Source organism: Brienomyrus brachyistius, chromosome 9, assembly GCF_023856365.1.
Source record: "Brienomyrus brachyistius isolate T26 chromosome 9, BBRACH_0.4, whole genome shotgun sequence".
Lineage (NCBI taxonomy): Eukaryota > Metazoa > Chordata > Actinopteri > Osteoglossiformes > Mormyridae > Brienomyrus > Brienomyrus brachyistius.
Genome location: NC_064541.1, coordinates 20,474,019 through 20,488,413, shown reverse-complemented (window position 1 = coordinate 20,488,413; position 14,395 = coordinate 20,474,019). Strand labels below are relative to the sequence as shown.

General features: G+C 44.6%; 1 protein-coding gene and 1 long non-coding RNA gene across 3 annotated transcripts in view; one reads left to right on the top strand and one right to left on the bottom strand.

Moving 5' to 3' along the window:
* The window catches only part of LOC125748779 (FH1/FH2 domain-containing protein 3-like), a 136,299-nt gene extending 130,733 nt beyond the window's left edge, over positions 1-5,566 (bottom strand). For both annotated transcript variants that reach the window (XM_049025347.1, XM_049025348.1), the window contains exon 1: positions 4,990-5,566. In XM_049025347.1, the coding sequence (XP_048881304.1) occupies positions 4,990-5,154 (165 nt within the window). In that variant the 5' untranslated portion in view covers positions 5,155-5,566. The remainder of the gene's footprint in view (positions 1-4,989) is intronic.
* On the top strand, positions 1,363-8,561 carry LOC125748798 (uncharacterized). Its single transcript, XR_007399674.1, has 3 exons — positions 1,363-1,496; positions 4,366-4,534; positions 6,884-8,561. It is a non-coding gene; the product is annotated as an uncharacterized LOC125748798 (long non-coding RNA).
* Positions 8,562-14,395: the final 5,834 nt, after the last annotated feature.

Below are 14,395 nucleotides of genomic sequence, written 5' to 3'. Positions count from 1 at the left end.
CCACCAATCCCGGCCCGGTGACAGTGACGTGACAGCATGGGATTATGGGTTCAAGCGGGGTTACCACAGCTGTGAGGCCCGCATAAACAGCAGTTAGCCCGTGCGAATGCTTGACGGTTACGGGTGCAGGCCTTGCATCAGCCCCGGAGGCCACGGCCAAAAGGATTCACGCTGCACTTGGCTGCTTCCTTTGACCACAGAGGAGAAGGTCCTACTGATTATCCAGGTCCTGTATAAAACAAGTGGGAGATCTTTGAGTGTTACTAATGTCCGCCCAGTATGCAAGCTACTCTACAGCAGGTTCCAGATCACAGTAACCCTGACTGAATAGAAGCTGGCCTATTCTAGCTTCTACAGAATTAATCCTTTGGAGCTGGCTGTCTGGTGCAAGTGGTATGAGGCAGAATCAAGGCCGAGAGCGACATGAGACGGCAACCAACGCACAGTATATTTCAGCCATGGCAAAAATCCTGAAAGAGTCTTTGCAGCCAAAAGTACAGTGCATGCACTGGGGAGTCACTGGCCACGTGGAGGGGACCACAGCTGTGTCACCCCCCCCCCCCCCCAACTCCTAACAGAAAAGAACGATCCAGGAGGCAGGCCTTTCCTCAGCCTTAAGGGGTCCCGGCACCAGAGCCGAGCAGCCGGCTAAGTGGTGGAGGCTCGGCTCAGCAGAACAATGTGGACGTAATCCCCATCCACCACCGCGAAGGGGAACTGACCTATATTTTACAGCATTTAGCCTAACTCCTAATTACAGGCCCCTGTAATTTCTCTAAAGTAATGCGCATGCAAAAAAAGAAAAGAAACGCAGAGTTTCCAAAAAGAAGGATTGTGACAGGCAGCCAAGGGAAGGAAAAGGGAAAGAGAGCCTGGAGCGTCAATAAGGAGCGTGCGGGTCATAGTGGCCGAAGCAGACAGAGCTGTAATTTGGATTGTGGGAGTTTCATGGTACTGCACCACATCAAATCACAAGCTGCCAGTGAATATGTTTCATGGACCAATAAACGAAAAAAAAAAAAAAAAAAAATCAAAACATCATGGTTTACAAAACACATACACCTAGACGGAAAACCGAGCTAATTTACAAAACAAATACGAGAATGGAAAACCAGGCCTGTTTACAAATGAGCCCATTACCAACCACTGGAGACTACAGACTACGACATGGTGCAGTGAGATTCGTGAGCATTACTTCACAGTTTGCACGGAGGTTAGGGGAAAGCTCTTCGCCCATTCCCTGTCGCGGAGCCCCACAGCCCAGCTCGGATACCTCACGTTTGAGCAAAAGGCTATTTCTGTCTATCTGAGTTATCCATTAGTCACAAAGGCAGCATGCTCACTTGGGCTGAGGAGAGAAGATGGACGCAAGAAGCAGCACCGGTCAAACCACTACTGACCATCTTGTGAGGAGGTGCCAACTTAGCAGACTGTCAAGACCCACCCCCCATCCCCACATCCCCCATGAAAAGAGCTTGAAGACCATCTGAGACAAGGTGAATAAGTCCATAACACTAATCGGTCTAGTTTATTTGTTACGTCAGTTAGAAAAAGATACATGACAATGGACAGAGAGTTTTGGATGAACAAAGGAATATCTGGACAGATTCGTTAATGCTGCATGATCAATTCCTTGTCTGCGCTGGTGCTGAAGTCACCACGAGCCGTTTTAGACTGATGACATCCGGCGAGCAGCATTCCTTATCATGGCATCGAAAGGCTTTCCTCGGGCGCTTCACGTCCGTTTTGCGGTTCCCCAAGACCACCGCCTAATTACAAACGGTCTGGGGCGTGGATCTCGAGCAGGCGGTGAAGGCTGCGTGCGTCTCTCTCTGTTTGTTTCTGCCGGCTCCCGTCTCCCATCTCCTCTACGCCGGAGCTGGTCCGACTGTAAACGAGAGCCAGACCCTTGTGGTCGTCCACAGCATCCTGAGGATTGCGTGACTTGTAGGCTAAGGGGTGCTGAGAGGGATTTGGAAACCCTTCGATCTGACAGATGGAAAAAAGCGCTATTTAACTTTCAATTAGGACCTGCGTGACTTTCCAGCCACCTAAAATAAATGCTTGACGTGCTTTTCTGAGAAGAGCTGCATCTCCCCAACTGCTGACGTTTGAGCTCTGACCTTACTTACTTACTGCAACGTCTCTCTAAAAAGCAAACATCTTACAGCCCAACAAGCTTTTTAGGCAGCCTTTGAAAAAGGTTCAGGTTTAGGCAGTGATTGATTATCTGACAGGATCATGCAGGAATGTTATGAAAAACACCGTTTGCACATTTTCTCTGTGCTCAAGTGGCCATAAACCTTCCCAGAGGGGAAAACATGAAGACTAAGAGCAGTTTGGTAAGAAAGCTAGTTTGATTTAATCCATTTAAGGAAAGCTGGCAGGTGGTAGGTAGGGAGGTCACATGGCACAGATAAAGCTAGCTGTCAGCCTCAACCATTCAAAACAATTTCCGTTTCCAGCATTTTCCCCAAAGCTCCCGCAGGCCACAGCGGAGAACCCAGCGTGAGCAGAACCTCAAACTCTGTGACACGTGGGACTTACAGCAGTTGTCACCGTCCTTCTCAAACCACCCACGATTGCCTCGGGGATTTAAGCTTTTAGCGTGAAGCATTTATTGATGATCAGCAGCAGCATTACACTGAGGTCCAGGCCGGGTTGGTGGACCAAAGCTCAGACAGGCAACACTGTGACCTGCTAAGCAGATTTCTTAAAAACAAAAAGTTTATCAGAAAGACAGAACAATCAGCAAGAACATGAAGCACTAATCAAGAGTGAGAACCAGTGAAGACAGTCCCAAGACACATAAAGGACACATATGACAAACAGTTTGATTGCGTCAAAAGAACTTCCTACCCCCTACTTGGCCAGTGTATAATTAACAGAATTGCTGGATGGGGTTTCCCGTTTGCTTTAGGATGTGAGTCTATTCCCCTCAGGCCAATAATACCGTCCCGCCGCATATGGGGGTACAATAATCAAACAGCATTCACTTACATCAGATGAATCTACATTTGGGGCTGATGTCACAGTCATGGGAACATTTTGGCAAAGAGCCAGCAGACATTCAACCCACCAATCATAACTGCAGCCTGTTGCTAAATGCCATTTTGGATGCATAATAACGCAAATAAGGAAACACCTCTCGACTTCCACCAGAAACCTTTGATGATCCAAACAATATTCAGGGTGTAGATGGGAAGAAGCTTCGGTTTCTAATGTGCTTGTTTGTTTTGGGGGGTTTCTGACAGGGGTCTCTAATCTGTAGTGTGGACCCAAGGGCCACAGGGCCCGTGGGCTTATTAATTACCTGCCCATCAAATGTCTTTACATTTGACTCAACATCTGACTAAATTACAAGCCAAATAACCTTCAATTAAGTAATTAAGAGGTGCTGAAGGAGTGGAGGTGCCCATTCTCTCTGAGTGACAATTAGGCTCCAATGGTCTCCCAGGGATTCCCGAAGATTCAAATCTGAACTAAAAAAACACTAATTAGTATATCTAATCGTGATATGAAGCAGATGAATGCTCATATGCAAGGATAATTCCGATACAGCTACGGCGTTTCATTGCAGGCAGACAAACAGCAGATGTGTAAGTATTCAAGGGAATCTAACGGGGTGTATTATAATCCGCGTTGAGGGCTAATCCTGCAGTTCCCGCTTGAATTAAAGCCGCTGACCAATGACATTCGCTTGGCTCTGGGCAGGTCACCGCAGTTACTTTCGGTCATACAGTGGATGTTGTCGATATTACCGGCACAATTAACTCAGAAGAACACAATTCGCAAACGACTGCTTCGTGTCAGTATCTTAAAACGATTAATAAATATAACTCCTTTTGTATAATTCTTGATAAACATGCATTGTTTTTCATCCAAATTCGGGGGATCATCTTTTCATCATTTTAAATGACATGGTTACTTCAATTCCACGTGTCACTCAAAGAAAAAATAGACATTGACATAGTATATGACTGCTGACTGACATGCACGTATGCGCGCTGCCTCAATCTGCAACTGTAAACACATCATAAACTCATCATAAAATTATCTATAGAAAACTTAGCTTCGAATAAGGAATGTTTTCACAAATCCCTCAGGCAGACCAATTAATTTATGCAAAAGTAAAGTGTCGGATCTCAGGGGACAAGTCTGAACAAAACTATTTGTGCACAGGAGTGGAAACAAACGATAATAATAATAATAATAATTATTATTATTATTATTATTATTATTAAACTGCCATCTCATACTGATCACTAAATGCACTAAAATGCTTCAGTTTTATTCCACTGGCAGCTTCACTGATGCCAGCCAGGCACTGCGCTTATCTGTGCTAACTGCGTCTATTACTTTCAGCCCGCTTTCCTGAGCGCCCTGGGTCCCGGGTCTCGGCTGCCTGCCTGCCGGTCAGTGGGAACCGCTGATCCCCCCTCTCAGCTCCCACAAGCGACGCCAGAAGTAGCCTGCGCCGGACAGACTGGGACCTCGCCATCGGCACATAGTGGATGCTAACTGGATCTAACGGGTGACTAATTTGTTAACCAACCATTAGAAATTAAACTTAAGTATATCACTGTTGTATAACTGCTTACTTTAAAAGAAAAATAATCACTCCGTTCAAACGGATCAATCGTGTCAAGTCACTTTAAAAAAAAAGAAACTAACATGCAAATTTGGGAAGAAAATTTCATCTACGAGCACGAATATTGAACGATGACTTTACATCATTAAAAGAATGTGTGTGACCCTGGGTGTCGACAAGCAATCAAAGTTTGTCGAGGGCAACAAATGTTCATCGGTGAGGCTTTGAAGTATCCGCATCACTCAGCGTACAACCTGAATTTAACATGCAGACTCAAATCTGTTCCCCCTTCTCATTGCCCCTCTGCATTTACATAGTTCTGCACAATATCATGCCGAATTACAAACGATGCAATGAGGCTAAATACCCAATTAGCCAGTAATTAACGTGCATCATACCTTGTGTGGGGCTTTAAGAATCCTGTGGACTCCGGCTATTTGATTTATTAGCGCAATATCCTCCCTAAACGTATAGAGCGGTGGTCTTGTTGGTTCCGGAAAATTAGTGCTGTTGAATGGATCGGTGTCATCTAAAAACTGAACCCTGCATATAAAGGTAGCCATGGTGTAGCCATGCAAGAGCCGGCTGGATAAAAAAGATGATCCTTCGCTTGCGAGCTCCCGGTTGCGTGTCTGATAATGATGTAACAACAGCTTGCAAAGTTAAGCTGCTGCAGTTCCTCTTCAGTATACTTATCCCGCGACCCAGTGCGGTGTTTGCTTCATAGATAAGTTGCGTAGACTAGAAAAAATACAGCCACGATTAATTATAACAGAGCATCTTGAGATCCGGGATTTCTTCGTCCTTTCAGTTAATTTTTACTGTCCCAGTTAAAATTCCTAATGCTCGTTTATAAATATCTCTCTGTGTTGAGTCGTGAAGGACTGTAGCGTTCAAGGACATTACGGAGCCGACAAGGTGCTGCAACTGCAGCCGGGAGTTGACTGCCAAGCTCGGCGTCTGCAGAAAACTCGAGGGGGGACCAGGAACTCCCCCCCACCTACCCACCCCATCAGCCGCAAAACTCGGGGAAGCGGTGCTGCCATTCCAGGCGATCTTACGACACCTAGTGGATATCGTAAGCATAACCCAAAAGAAACAGAACGGCTTTTTTTTATAACGCCAGTGATTAAATATCAAAGTTTTAATTGCTTTATTAAAATGGACATCCAATGTACGAGTATTCGGGTTTATTTAAATACACCTTTAGGCTTAAAACGAATGAGGTATACGCATAATTTCTTTTATTCGAGCTCGGAGTTTATGCAAAGAAGATCAATAGTTTTTTCTGTTAAAAAATCCATTAATAAAAACATGTTAAGAATATTATTAAATAATAACGTCTTGTTCATTTTTCGAAAGCTGCGATGCAAAGAACGACCAAACATGCTGATCAGATTTTGTCACATGACAAATTGCCCGCCTAGACAAAGATTTAGCTCAAAGACTAAATAGCGGCTACTGTGAGATAATACAACCTATTGTTTAAAAAAATCTCGGTTTCCAAAGTAACCCCGACAAGTACACACAACAGGGATTACCGCCTAGTGAATGCAAAGTATCAAGAGCTAACTTTCACAGTGATGGAAGCTTTGTTGCCACCTCCCTCGAAACGCGCACCCCACGGTTGCTATTGCCCCAATATGCTAAGATGGTTGTCATTAGCAACACAGCTTGTCTCAAGGAGCAGACCGACGCAGACCGTGAATCCATATTAATCGGAAGATTTATACGTTACCGCAAGGCAGTGTTAAATAAAACCATACTGAGGGAAAACAGTTCAAATAATAGAAAAGCAAAAATCCCGAATATGCTAAACGGAAATCTTGGTCAAATCTCCAAATTTAGCAGTTAACGTGACATCAAAACACTTTCTTAAAATTCAGACTTAGTAATAATATGTCAATTATGAGCGAAGAGCCACAATACTGCAACCAAATACGGTACTGCAGCCAACATCGTATAAAACATGTTCCAACTGCAGTTTTGCAATTGGTAAAAAGTCAACCCATTAAATAATGTCGGTATATTTGTATTTTCGGCGTATTTTGATATACATCGATGGATGTTTCAAATTCTTGAGCTTTTTGTAGTTCTGAAATAATGGAAATACTATGAAACTATACAAGGCAACGGTGCAGGGCAAACTAACGGCAGCAATATTGTGAAATTGTGTATAAATGTAATTTGTATTGCTGTTGTAGAAAAATCACATTTATTACATGGTGTGTGGTTGTGCGTAATGTGTGCCCTGTGATGGACTGACATCTCGTCCAATGTTCCCTGCCCTAGGTCTTTTGCTTGCTGAAATCAAGTCCAGGGGTCCAGGTTCCCCGCGAGACTGTACAGGAAGATGGATGAACGGATGGATGGATGTATTAAGAAACATCCCAACAAATTGCCTTCTAACTGCCTGTTAAATTTTCTTCTCTTCGGCACTCCTTCAGTGTTCGACTTCAGCAAAAAACGTATCTTGAAATACCATTTTTTAACGAAGGCGCGTTTTTATCCAGGATTCTCTTAAGATTTATAATGAGGACTATTAATATAAACGAAAAGTTTAAAACCGGTTATAAAAGAGAAACATTATTTCTTGACGGAGTCAATATTATTGGTACATGGTCCTTCTGGGAAACAATGTTTTCCTACAGGAGTACCGATTTGGACTCCAAATCACTGACCGTTTTGAGTGGTTAGTCACGTGGCAATTAAAACACAATTCTTAAAATTCCATGAGGATCAGTGCCGTGCTTAAGGGTTTTGGCTTGGCTCCCTTTCAGCTGCGATGCCATCTGTACACCACTAGGGGGAAGTATTTAGGAGCTACATAACGATGGTATATAAACACCTTTTGTATCCTCTCGCCGCGTGCCCATTACTACCGGGATAGGCTCCGGACCCCCCACGACCCAGTAGGATAAGCGGTTTAGATAATGGATGGATGGATGTATCCTCTCAGGTGAGACTGAAAACTAATGTAGGTCGCGAATTCAAATAGAGTTTGACCGAGGAAGTACGGAAATACTGGCATTTACATGATTCCAAGTTATGGGATTATAAAGATTCTCAGGTGACTGCAAACTAAATTAAAATACTGTATTACCGGTGAGATCTGCACATCCCGGCAAACTTGCGGGCGTGTATATATTGTCGATGCTCTTATTGTAAATACTCTTGTTGTACTTCCCGATTGTAGCGTGTATGTTGGCCCGTGTCCTATGTGCACCCTGCCCAATCCTCGCGTGTCTTTAGCATCGTGTAAATTACCCAGTGTGTGTGTACCTGATGGTCCACCATCTGACCTCCCAGTGTTTCCATGCTATGTAGAGTTTGGTGTGCTGTGGCGGTCTGTGTTAGGGCCTGTTCAGAAATTAATAAGGGAGTCCCCCCCCCCTTTTTAAAAACAAAACAAAAACAAAAACAAATCGCTTTGGCGTTTTCAGTAGCCCCTGCATTGTCTTTATGTGCTGGGCATAACAACGGCATTATAAAGTGAGAAGCTCGAACCAGCCTTACTAGCAGAATTGAAGAAAGCATTCTTGGATGTACTTCTGGCATTCCGGGCCAGCCTGGAAGACCTGCAGGCAGCAGTGGTACAGTACATCTCACGTGAAGACAGCGAGGGATGTGAAGATTGTCTGCTGGTGCTGCGGGAGGAACGTGCACAGGACGCATTATTGCCCAGAAACCTGCATCAGAGCTTCCAGCAAACAGGCAGAGAACCACGGAGCCAAGAAGGTGCCGCTCCATTCTGTGGGGGAGCCTTGGATCCGTGCAGCGCATCCTGGAGCCGCCCCTGCCTGCCCACCAGACCCCCGTCCTGCCCCATTGCACCCTGAAGCTCTTCCCATCGGCCCACTGGACGCATGTCGGAGACAGTGATGTCATCAAGTGAGGAAGGTCAGCTCTTGGGCAGCCTCTGGCTGGCATTCTGAGGCCAGGAGGCAGTGCCGCTCGGCCAGGAGGAGCCCTCTTGCGGTTTGGAAGCCCAGCTGGCCTAGAAGCACCGCAAGCTGTAGGAGGCTGAGGCCAGGGTGTGGGACCACAAGGAGGCGTGCCTCACGCTGGGGGACCAGCTCATGAAGAACCTCCACAAGAGCATGGTGAAATGTCTCCATGACATTTCAATGGTGCTGGCTAGTGACTGTATTCAGCTAGAACTATCTATAATATAACCATTCAAATCATCTCATCATATATCACACAGCTGTAATAGGGTAACATTTGACGAAGGTAAGCATATATAGTAAAACTTGCATATATTACAGATGCCTGACCTTTCTGCTTCTAGTAGCAAATCTTCTAGAACCTAGTAACCTTTAGAGGGAGTGACCAACACCATGTGATTCAATATAAAACCAGATTTTGCTGCCTACCTCAATATAATCTTGATATCGTCGGGCAAACAACACTGCATATTAGGACATATTTTAACAAGGCAATTAGCACAATGGCTCAGAGTGTGCATGTAGACAGAGCTGTATCTCAGTCGGCACAAAATCTTATCAACTCACGCCACTAAGTCTGTACAATATGCCTTGTTCACATTTTACACTTGTGGGATCAGCAAATTAGGCACTTGAGGAAGTTCAGAGAGGTTTACATTATGGGAATTTTATCTTGTAGTTCAGTGATTACATAAAAATGGCAAGATTACCTTTCAAATGTCATGTATGTAGTATTATGTAATCAAAACTGAATGTAACATTATACTCTATATAAGTGCTATTCGGCACTGAAAATATATTTCAAAGTAACATTCACCTTCACTATTAAATATTGATATTGATATAGAAGTCAGTAAAATTATACATTTTTTCCTACTTTCGTAATCAGGAAAAATAAGGAAGTCTTAAATACTTCTTTTGAAATTTGATGCATTCCCACTGGTGTTCAGCATGTACCCCATTGTACCCATGATGCAACAGAAAATGGGATTCATCAGACCAGGTGACCTTCCACTGCTCCAAGGTCTGGCTCCCAGGTTTGTCTGCAGCTGGGGAGTCTGATATGTAACAGGTCCATGCCCTGGGTGCTGTGATCACCACCAACATTACCTGCCATTTGTGCCACAGCAGCCCTTCTCTTGGTTTGAACCAGATACTATAACCTTCACATCCCTCATTGATGAGCCCTGGCTGCCCAACACCCTGGTGGTAGATCATAGTTGTTCCCTTCTCAGTAGATACTCACCACGGCCGACCATGAGCGTCCTACAAGCCTTCCACTTTGGAGATGCTCTGACCCAGTCATCTGGCCATAATGATCTGGTCCTTCTCAAAGTCACTCAGATCTTTATCCTGCCCACTTCTTCTGCATTCAACATGTAGGCTACAAGCACCCAGTGTCAGCTTTCTGTCTAATGTACCCCAGACCATGTCTTTACTGGACAGTCAACATCATTCGCTTCACATTGGGAGTGGCAGTAACATTCTTGCTATTCGGTGTATATACACTTTGTTTGCTAAATTGCACATGGGTACTTTCTGCATTTCTGTGCCACATATGGTTATATAAAGCCTGTGTTCTTCTTTGCATTATTTGAGAAGGAAATTCGACAGTCTGCAGGTGACCAGCACAATTAAACACTCATGGGCTGAACTCTGTACAGCTGCACCGTCACAGCAGAATTTCCATGTGTCTGTTTGTTACACAGAAATTCGTCATCCCAGCTTATCAGCAGCGTGTTGTTTACCATGAGCCAAACTAAAAGACTGGATTCGTCGCCGAGTGTGAAAACAATCACAAGCTGACTGTTCCCACGGCAACTCCGCCTTGTGCATCCTCAGCCCTCGGAGTTCCCACGGCAACTCCGCCTTGTGCATCCTCAGCCCTCGGAGTTCCCACGGCAACTCCGCCTTGTGCATCCTCAGCCCTCAGAGTCACCCTAACCTCAAAACAGATCGGTGTCAGTCTGGTTTTCGCTAAAACAGTGATGATATCCCAATGACCATCTCAATTTTCCAGACTCACAATGACACTTTAAAAATGAAACAATAGTCAGGCATGAAGATGTTCTCCTTCAACCTGTACATCCATCCAACATTTCCTTGTACTCCGCTTACTCTGTGGAGGTTTCTCTAGAAGCTAGCACTAGGATTGCTGATTTATAATATCACATGTTACAGCTAGAAGACCTTTGGGGGGGGGGGGAGTCAGCAAGTTGTCTTCCATAACTCACCTGACCTGCCTTGTGTGCACTCCTGCAGATGGATGATGGGTCCTTGGATGGATGGACATGCTATAAGATTATACAGCTTACCGAGAATACAGAGGACCATCTGATCTTCAGAGAGGAGAAGACGACAGTGCTCCTTACATTTCTGCCCCAAAACAACACACAGCGTTCCTCAAATATCAATCAGCCCTTAACAAAACACAAAATGAGCAGGAGATGAGTTTTCTATTTCAGAATCATTATCAGGAATTATCACTGAATTAGCATTCGCCCTGCTAACACATTAGCATATTTGTTATGATACATACACATGTGGCAAGAGAAGATGCCGGGACTGACAGCATCTTTACTTAGTTCTTTTTTGGAGATAGCATTTGCGGGGGGGGGGGGGGTCAGCATTTCTCCCCCCAAGTCTCTTGCTGCTGCATTTCTACAGTATTATCTTGCGAGTATAATTTGGCAGAACGGTATGAAATCCGCGGCTCGTTCCGAGCTGCTCACGTCCTGAGATCCTGCACTTGTGCTCGCTGTATCACGCACTGCACACGCGTCAGCGCTTCTTATGTGCGCCGCTCTCTTATCTCACATTTCTTGCGTACACAGTTTAGCTTGTGGCTAAGAGCTAGGAGCTTTGTGTCCTGGGCAGCTTATCAGTAACAAGCTCGCAATTCTTCCCAGGAGGCAACTGTTCATCATTCACAAAATAAATCTGATTCTTGCAGAGAAATCATTTACGTAAACTGCCCCTCTACTATTTATCAGGATGCTGCAGAGTGAGGAGATGAAAGATCTGAATCTGAGCTCAAAAGGGGAAGTTAGATCAAGTCCCAGAAAGGACCTTCCTTTACTGAATGCCAATTAACTGGAGTTAAATTAATACCCAGCAGTAAACTAGGACAGTAGTCACTGCCAGCTAGTGTTTAGGCGAATCATTTTTACAGTGAGAACCGGAAGCGAAAATTGAGGTGTACAGAAGTGGTAGAATAAACAGTGTTTCCAAAATGCTTCATTTTCCAGCTGGAATCCATTTGAAACTGGAAAAACTTCCCGGCGTTAATTTCAGATGCTCTTGTTTAATCAATCAGACCATTGTAGCCTTTACAAAAGCCAGTGTACAAGACTGTTGGTATGAAACACTCATTCTGTGAATCTCGTGCAGCTTTTTTGCCATATGGCGACATTAACCGCCACCCAAATGCTACAGTGATGATTGTTCTCTCCGCTCCTGTCTTGTCCACCTCACAGCTACAGCCACAGAACTGGACTCCTGCCCATGAAATAGCACCGGTTTGTTCTCCATCCTTAAAATAAGGGGTATAGCAGTGCTGTTCCTGCCAGGCTCCTTGGGGAAAGGGATTCGGCTGACAGTGAACAGGGAATGTCGAGTGAAGTGTATACTGAGGGTGTGCTGTGTTTGGAGACAAGAGTAGGGATTAGGAGTCAACGTGCTGAGCTGTATGCATACAGTATTGAACAGCATGGATATCTCGTATGTATTTTCTTGCTGGACTGATTCAATTCAATTCAATTCTTTGTCCCCAGAGGGGTAAATCAAAGCAAGCAGGTCTGCAATAAAATGAACAGAATTGTCACTGACACACACACACACACACTAAAATGCTGACAATATACTGACATTCTAAAACAATCTAAAAAAGTCAGAAAAAAATATTTTAAATCAGTCACACCGACATTTAGCAGATGCTCCAAGGAGAACAGCTTGGAGCAGGATCAGCTGGTGTCCAGGGTCTCTGCAGCTGTTGGGGCTAAGGGCCCTGCTGAAGGACCCAAAGCTGACAGGACTGCTCTGCCAGCCATGAGATTCAAACCCAGACCCCTCCAGACACAGGTATCTGACCCATTGAGGTATTAAGCAATAAGGTAGTGTAAGGGGTCACTTGACTTTCAGGCTTACAAACCAGTGACATGTTACCTTTTGGTTGGTTTACGTCATTCAGCTGGGTGGCAGCGTGTTCTTACCACTGCCTGTGAGCGTCTTTTGAGGGACAGTAGATGTTGGGTTTGATCTGCCTGGTGCCTGCAGATGTCTGTGTTAATGAGACCCAGTGACCTTGACTGGACCATCTTGTGGCATGTTAGGGGTATTTAATAGGTCAGTTGGATAGATTAAAAGGTGACATGCATGGGAAGGGAAGCACCTTAACCTGGATTGTGTTCTTCAGTGTTGAATTGTGGCTCCTTTTTAGTTTTAGGGCTTTTTAATGTTTTTCTTGAAGAGGCCTCATCCAGCTTTGGCTTATGAAGCCTGTTTGTGTCTTTGAAACTCCCTGTTATTTTTTTCTGACCTAGACTCTGGTCAAACTTTGCCCTATAACCTGCCACACTAGATCATTTCCTCATTGTTGTTAAAAAGTGCTTAACATTGATCTGAATGCCAACTGGGCATCAATGGTCTTTGGGCTGCAGGTATTAAAATGTAGTGTTGGGGGTTTCCACTGTATAACATCTCAATGGAAGCAAAGAATATGGTCCAAATGAAATCAGACATATGGGAGAAAAATGTTTATACAACACTGCTCTATATTACTACAATTAAATAAATACACTGCAAAACAACTTGACTATTAAAAAATCCTATTTTGGTTACATTTGGTATATGGAAAAAAATATTAAAGCATCTATGTCCAATGAGTGACATGCAGTAAATCTTTGCCATTTCACGTGTCAACAATATTATCTGGCTGTTAATCATTGTTGGTTCAATCAATAGCAGTGGCCTAACACCTTCCTGGTGGTGGATTTAATTCCCACCACCGACTACGCACAGGCTTCCTCCCCCAGCCCAAAAGCATGCAGGTAGGGGTCCTGGCGTGTCTGAATTGCCTATTGGGTGCTTGGAGATAGACCGGCTGTTCATCCCATCCAGAGCCTTGTTGCCTGGGATAGGCTGTAGGCTTTCTGGACATAGGAGGCATGGATGGAGGTTAATCATTGCCACATACTGATCTATGTACAGGTGTAACTGAAATGGCTAACTGTCTCTGTTAGGTGGAGGCTTAAATAAGTAAACCTGAGTAAATAAACTGCCATCACGACTGGCGAGATGCTGAGGCTGGAGAAGCCAAAGACACTCATTGGCTTGATGTCGAACGGCAGGGACACTGGCCCACAAACTAACGTGGAAATCCTACGGTAGACACACAAGGTGTGCAGGCAAAATAATGACATTCAGCTTGTTTTCTAATACATGTCCCAAGAGCCCTACCCTGTTACCCCTATACCCTGTAAGAAACACCACTCCATGTTCCATGAACACTTTTAATGTTGCTCTTATGGTTATTGAATAGCATTATCAGTTTATTGCTGTACTGGAAGATGCTGTGCAGCTCTTGTTCCAGTGCTGTTTGCATTTGTACCTGGGCATTCACTGGAAACTCAGCCTAGCTGCATTTGTACCCGGACATTCACTGGAAGCTCAGCCTAGCTGCACTTGTACCTGGACATTCACTGGAAGCTCAGCCTAGCTGCATTTGTACCTGGACATTCACTGGAAGCTCAGTCTAGCTGCATTTGTACCTGGACATTCACTGGAAGCTCAGCCTAGCTGCACTTGCGCCTTGACAGTAATGAGCCATTCAACCCAATGTCTGCTAAGAGTTATGTTC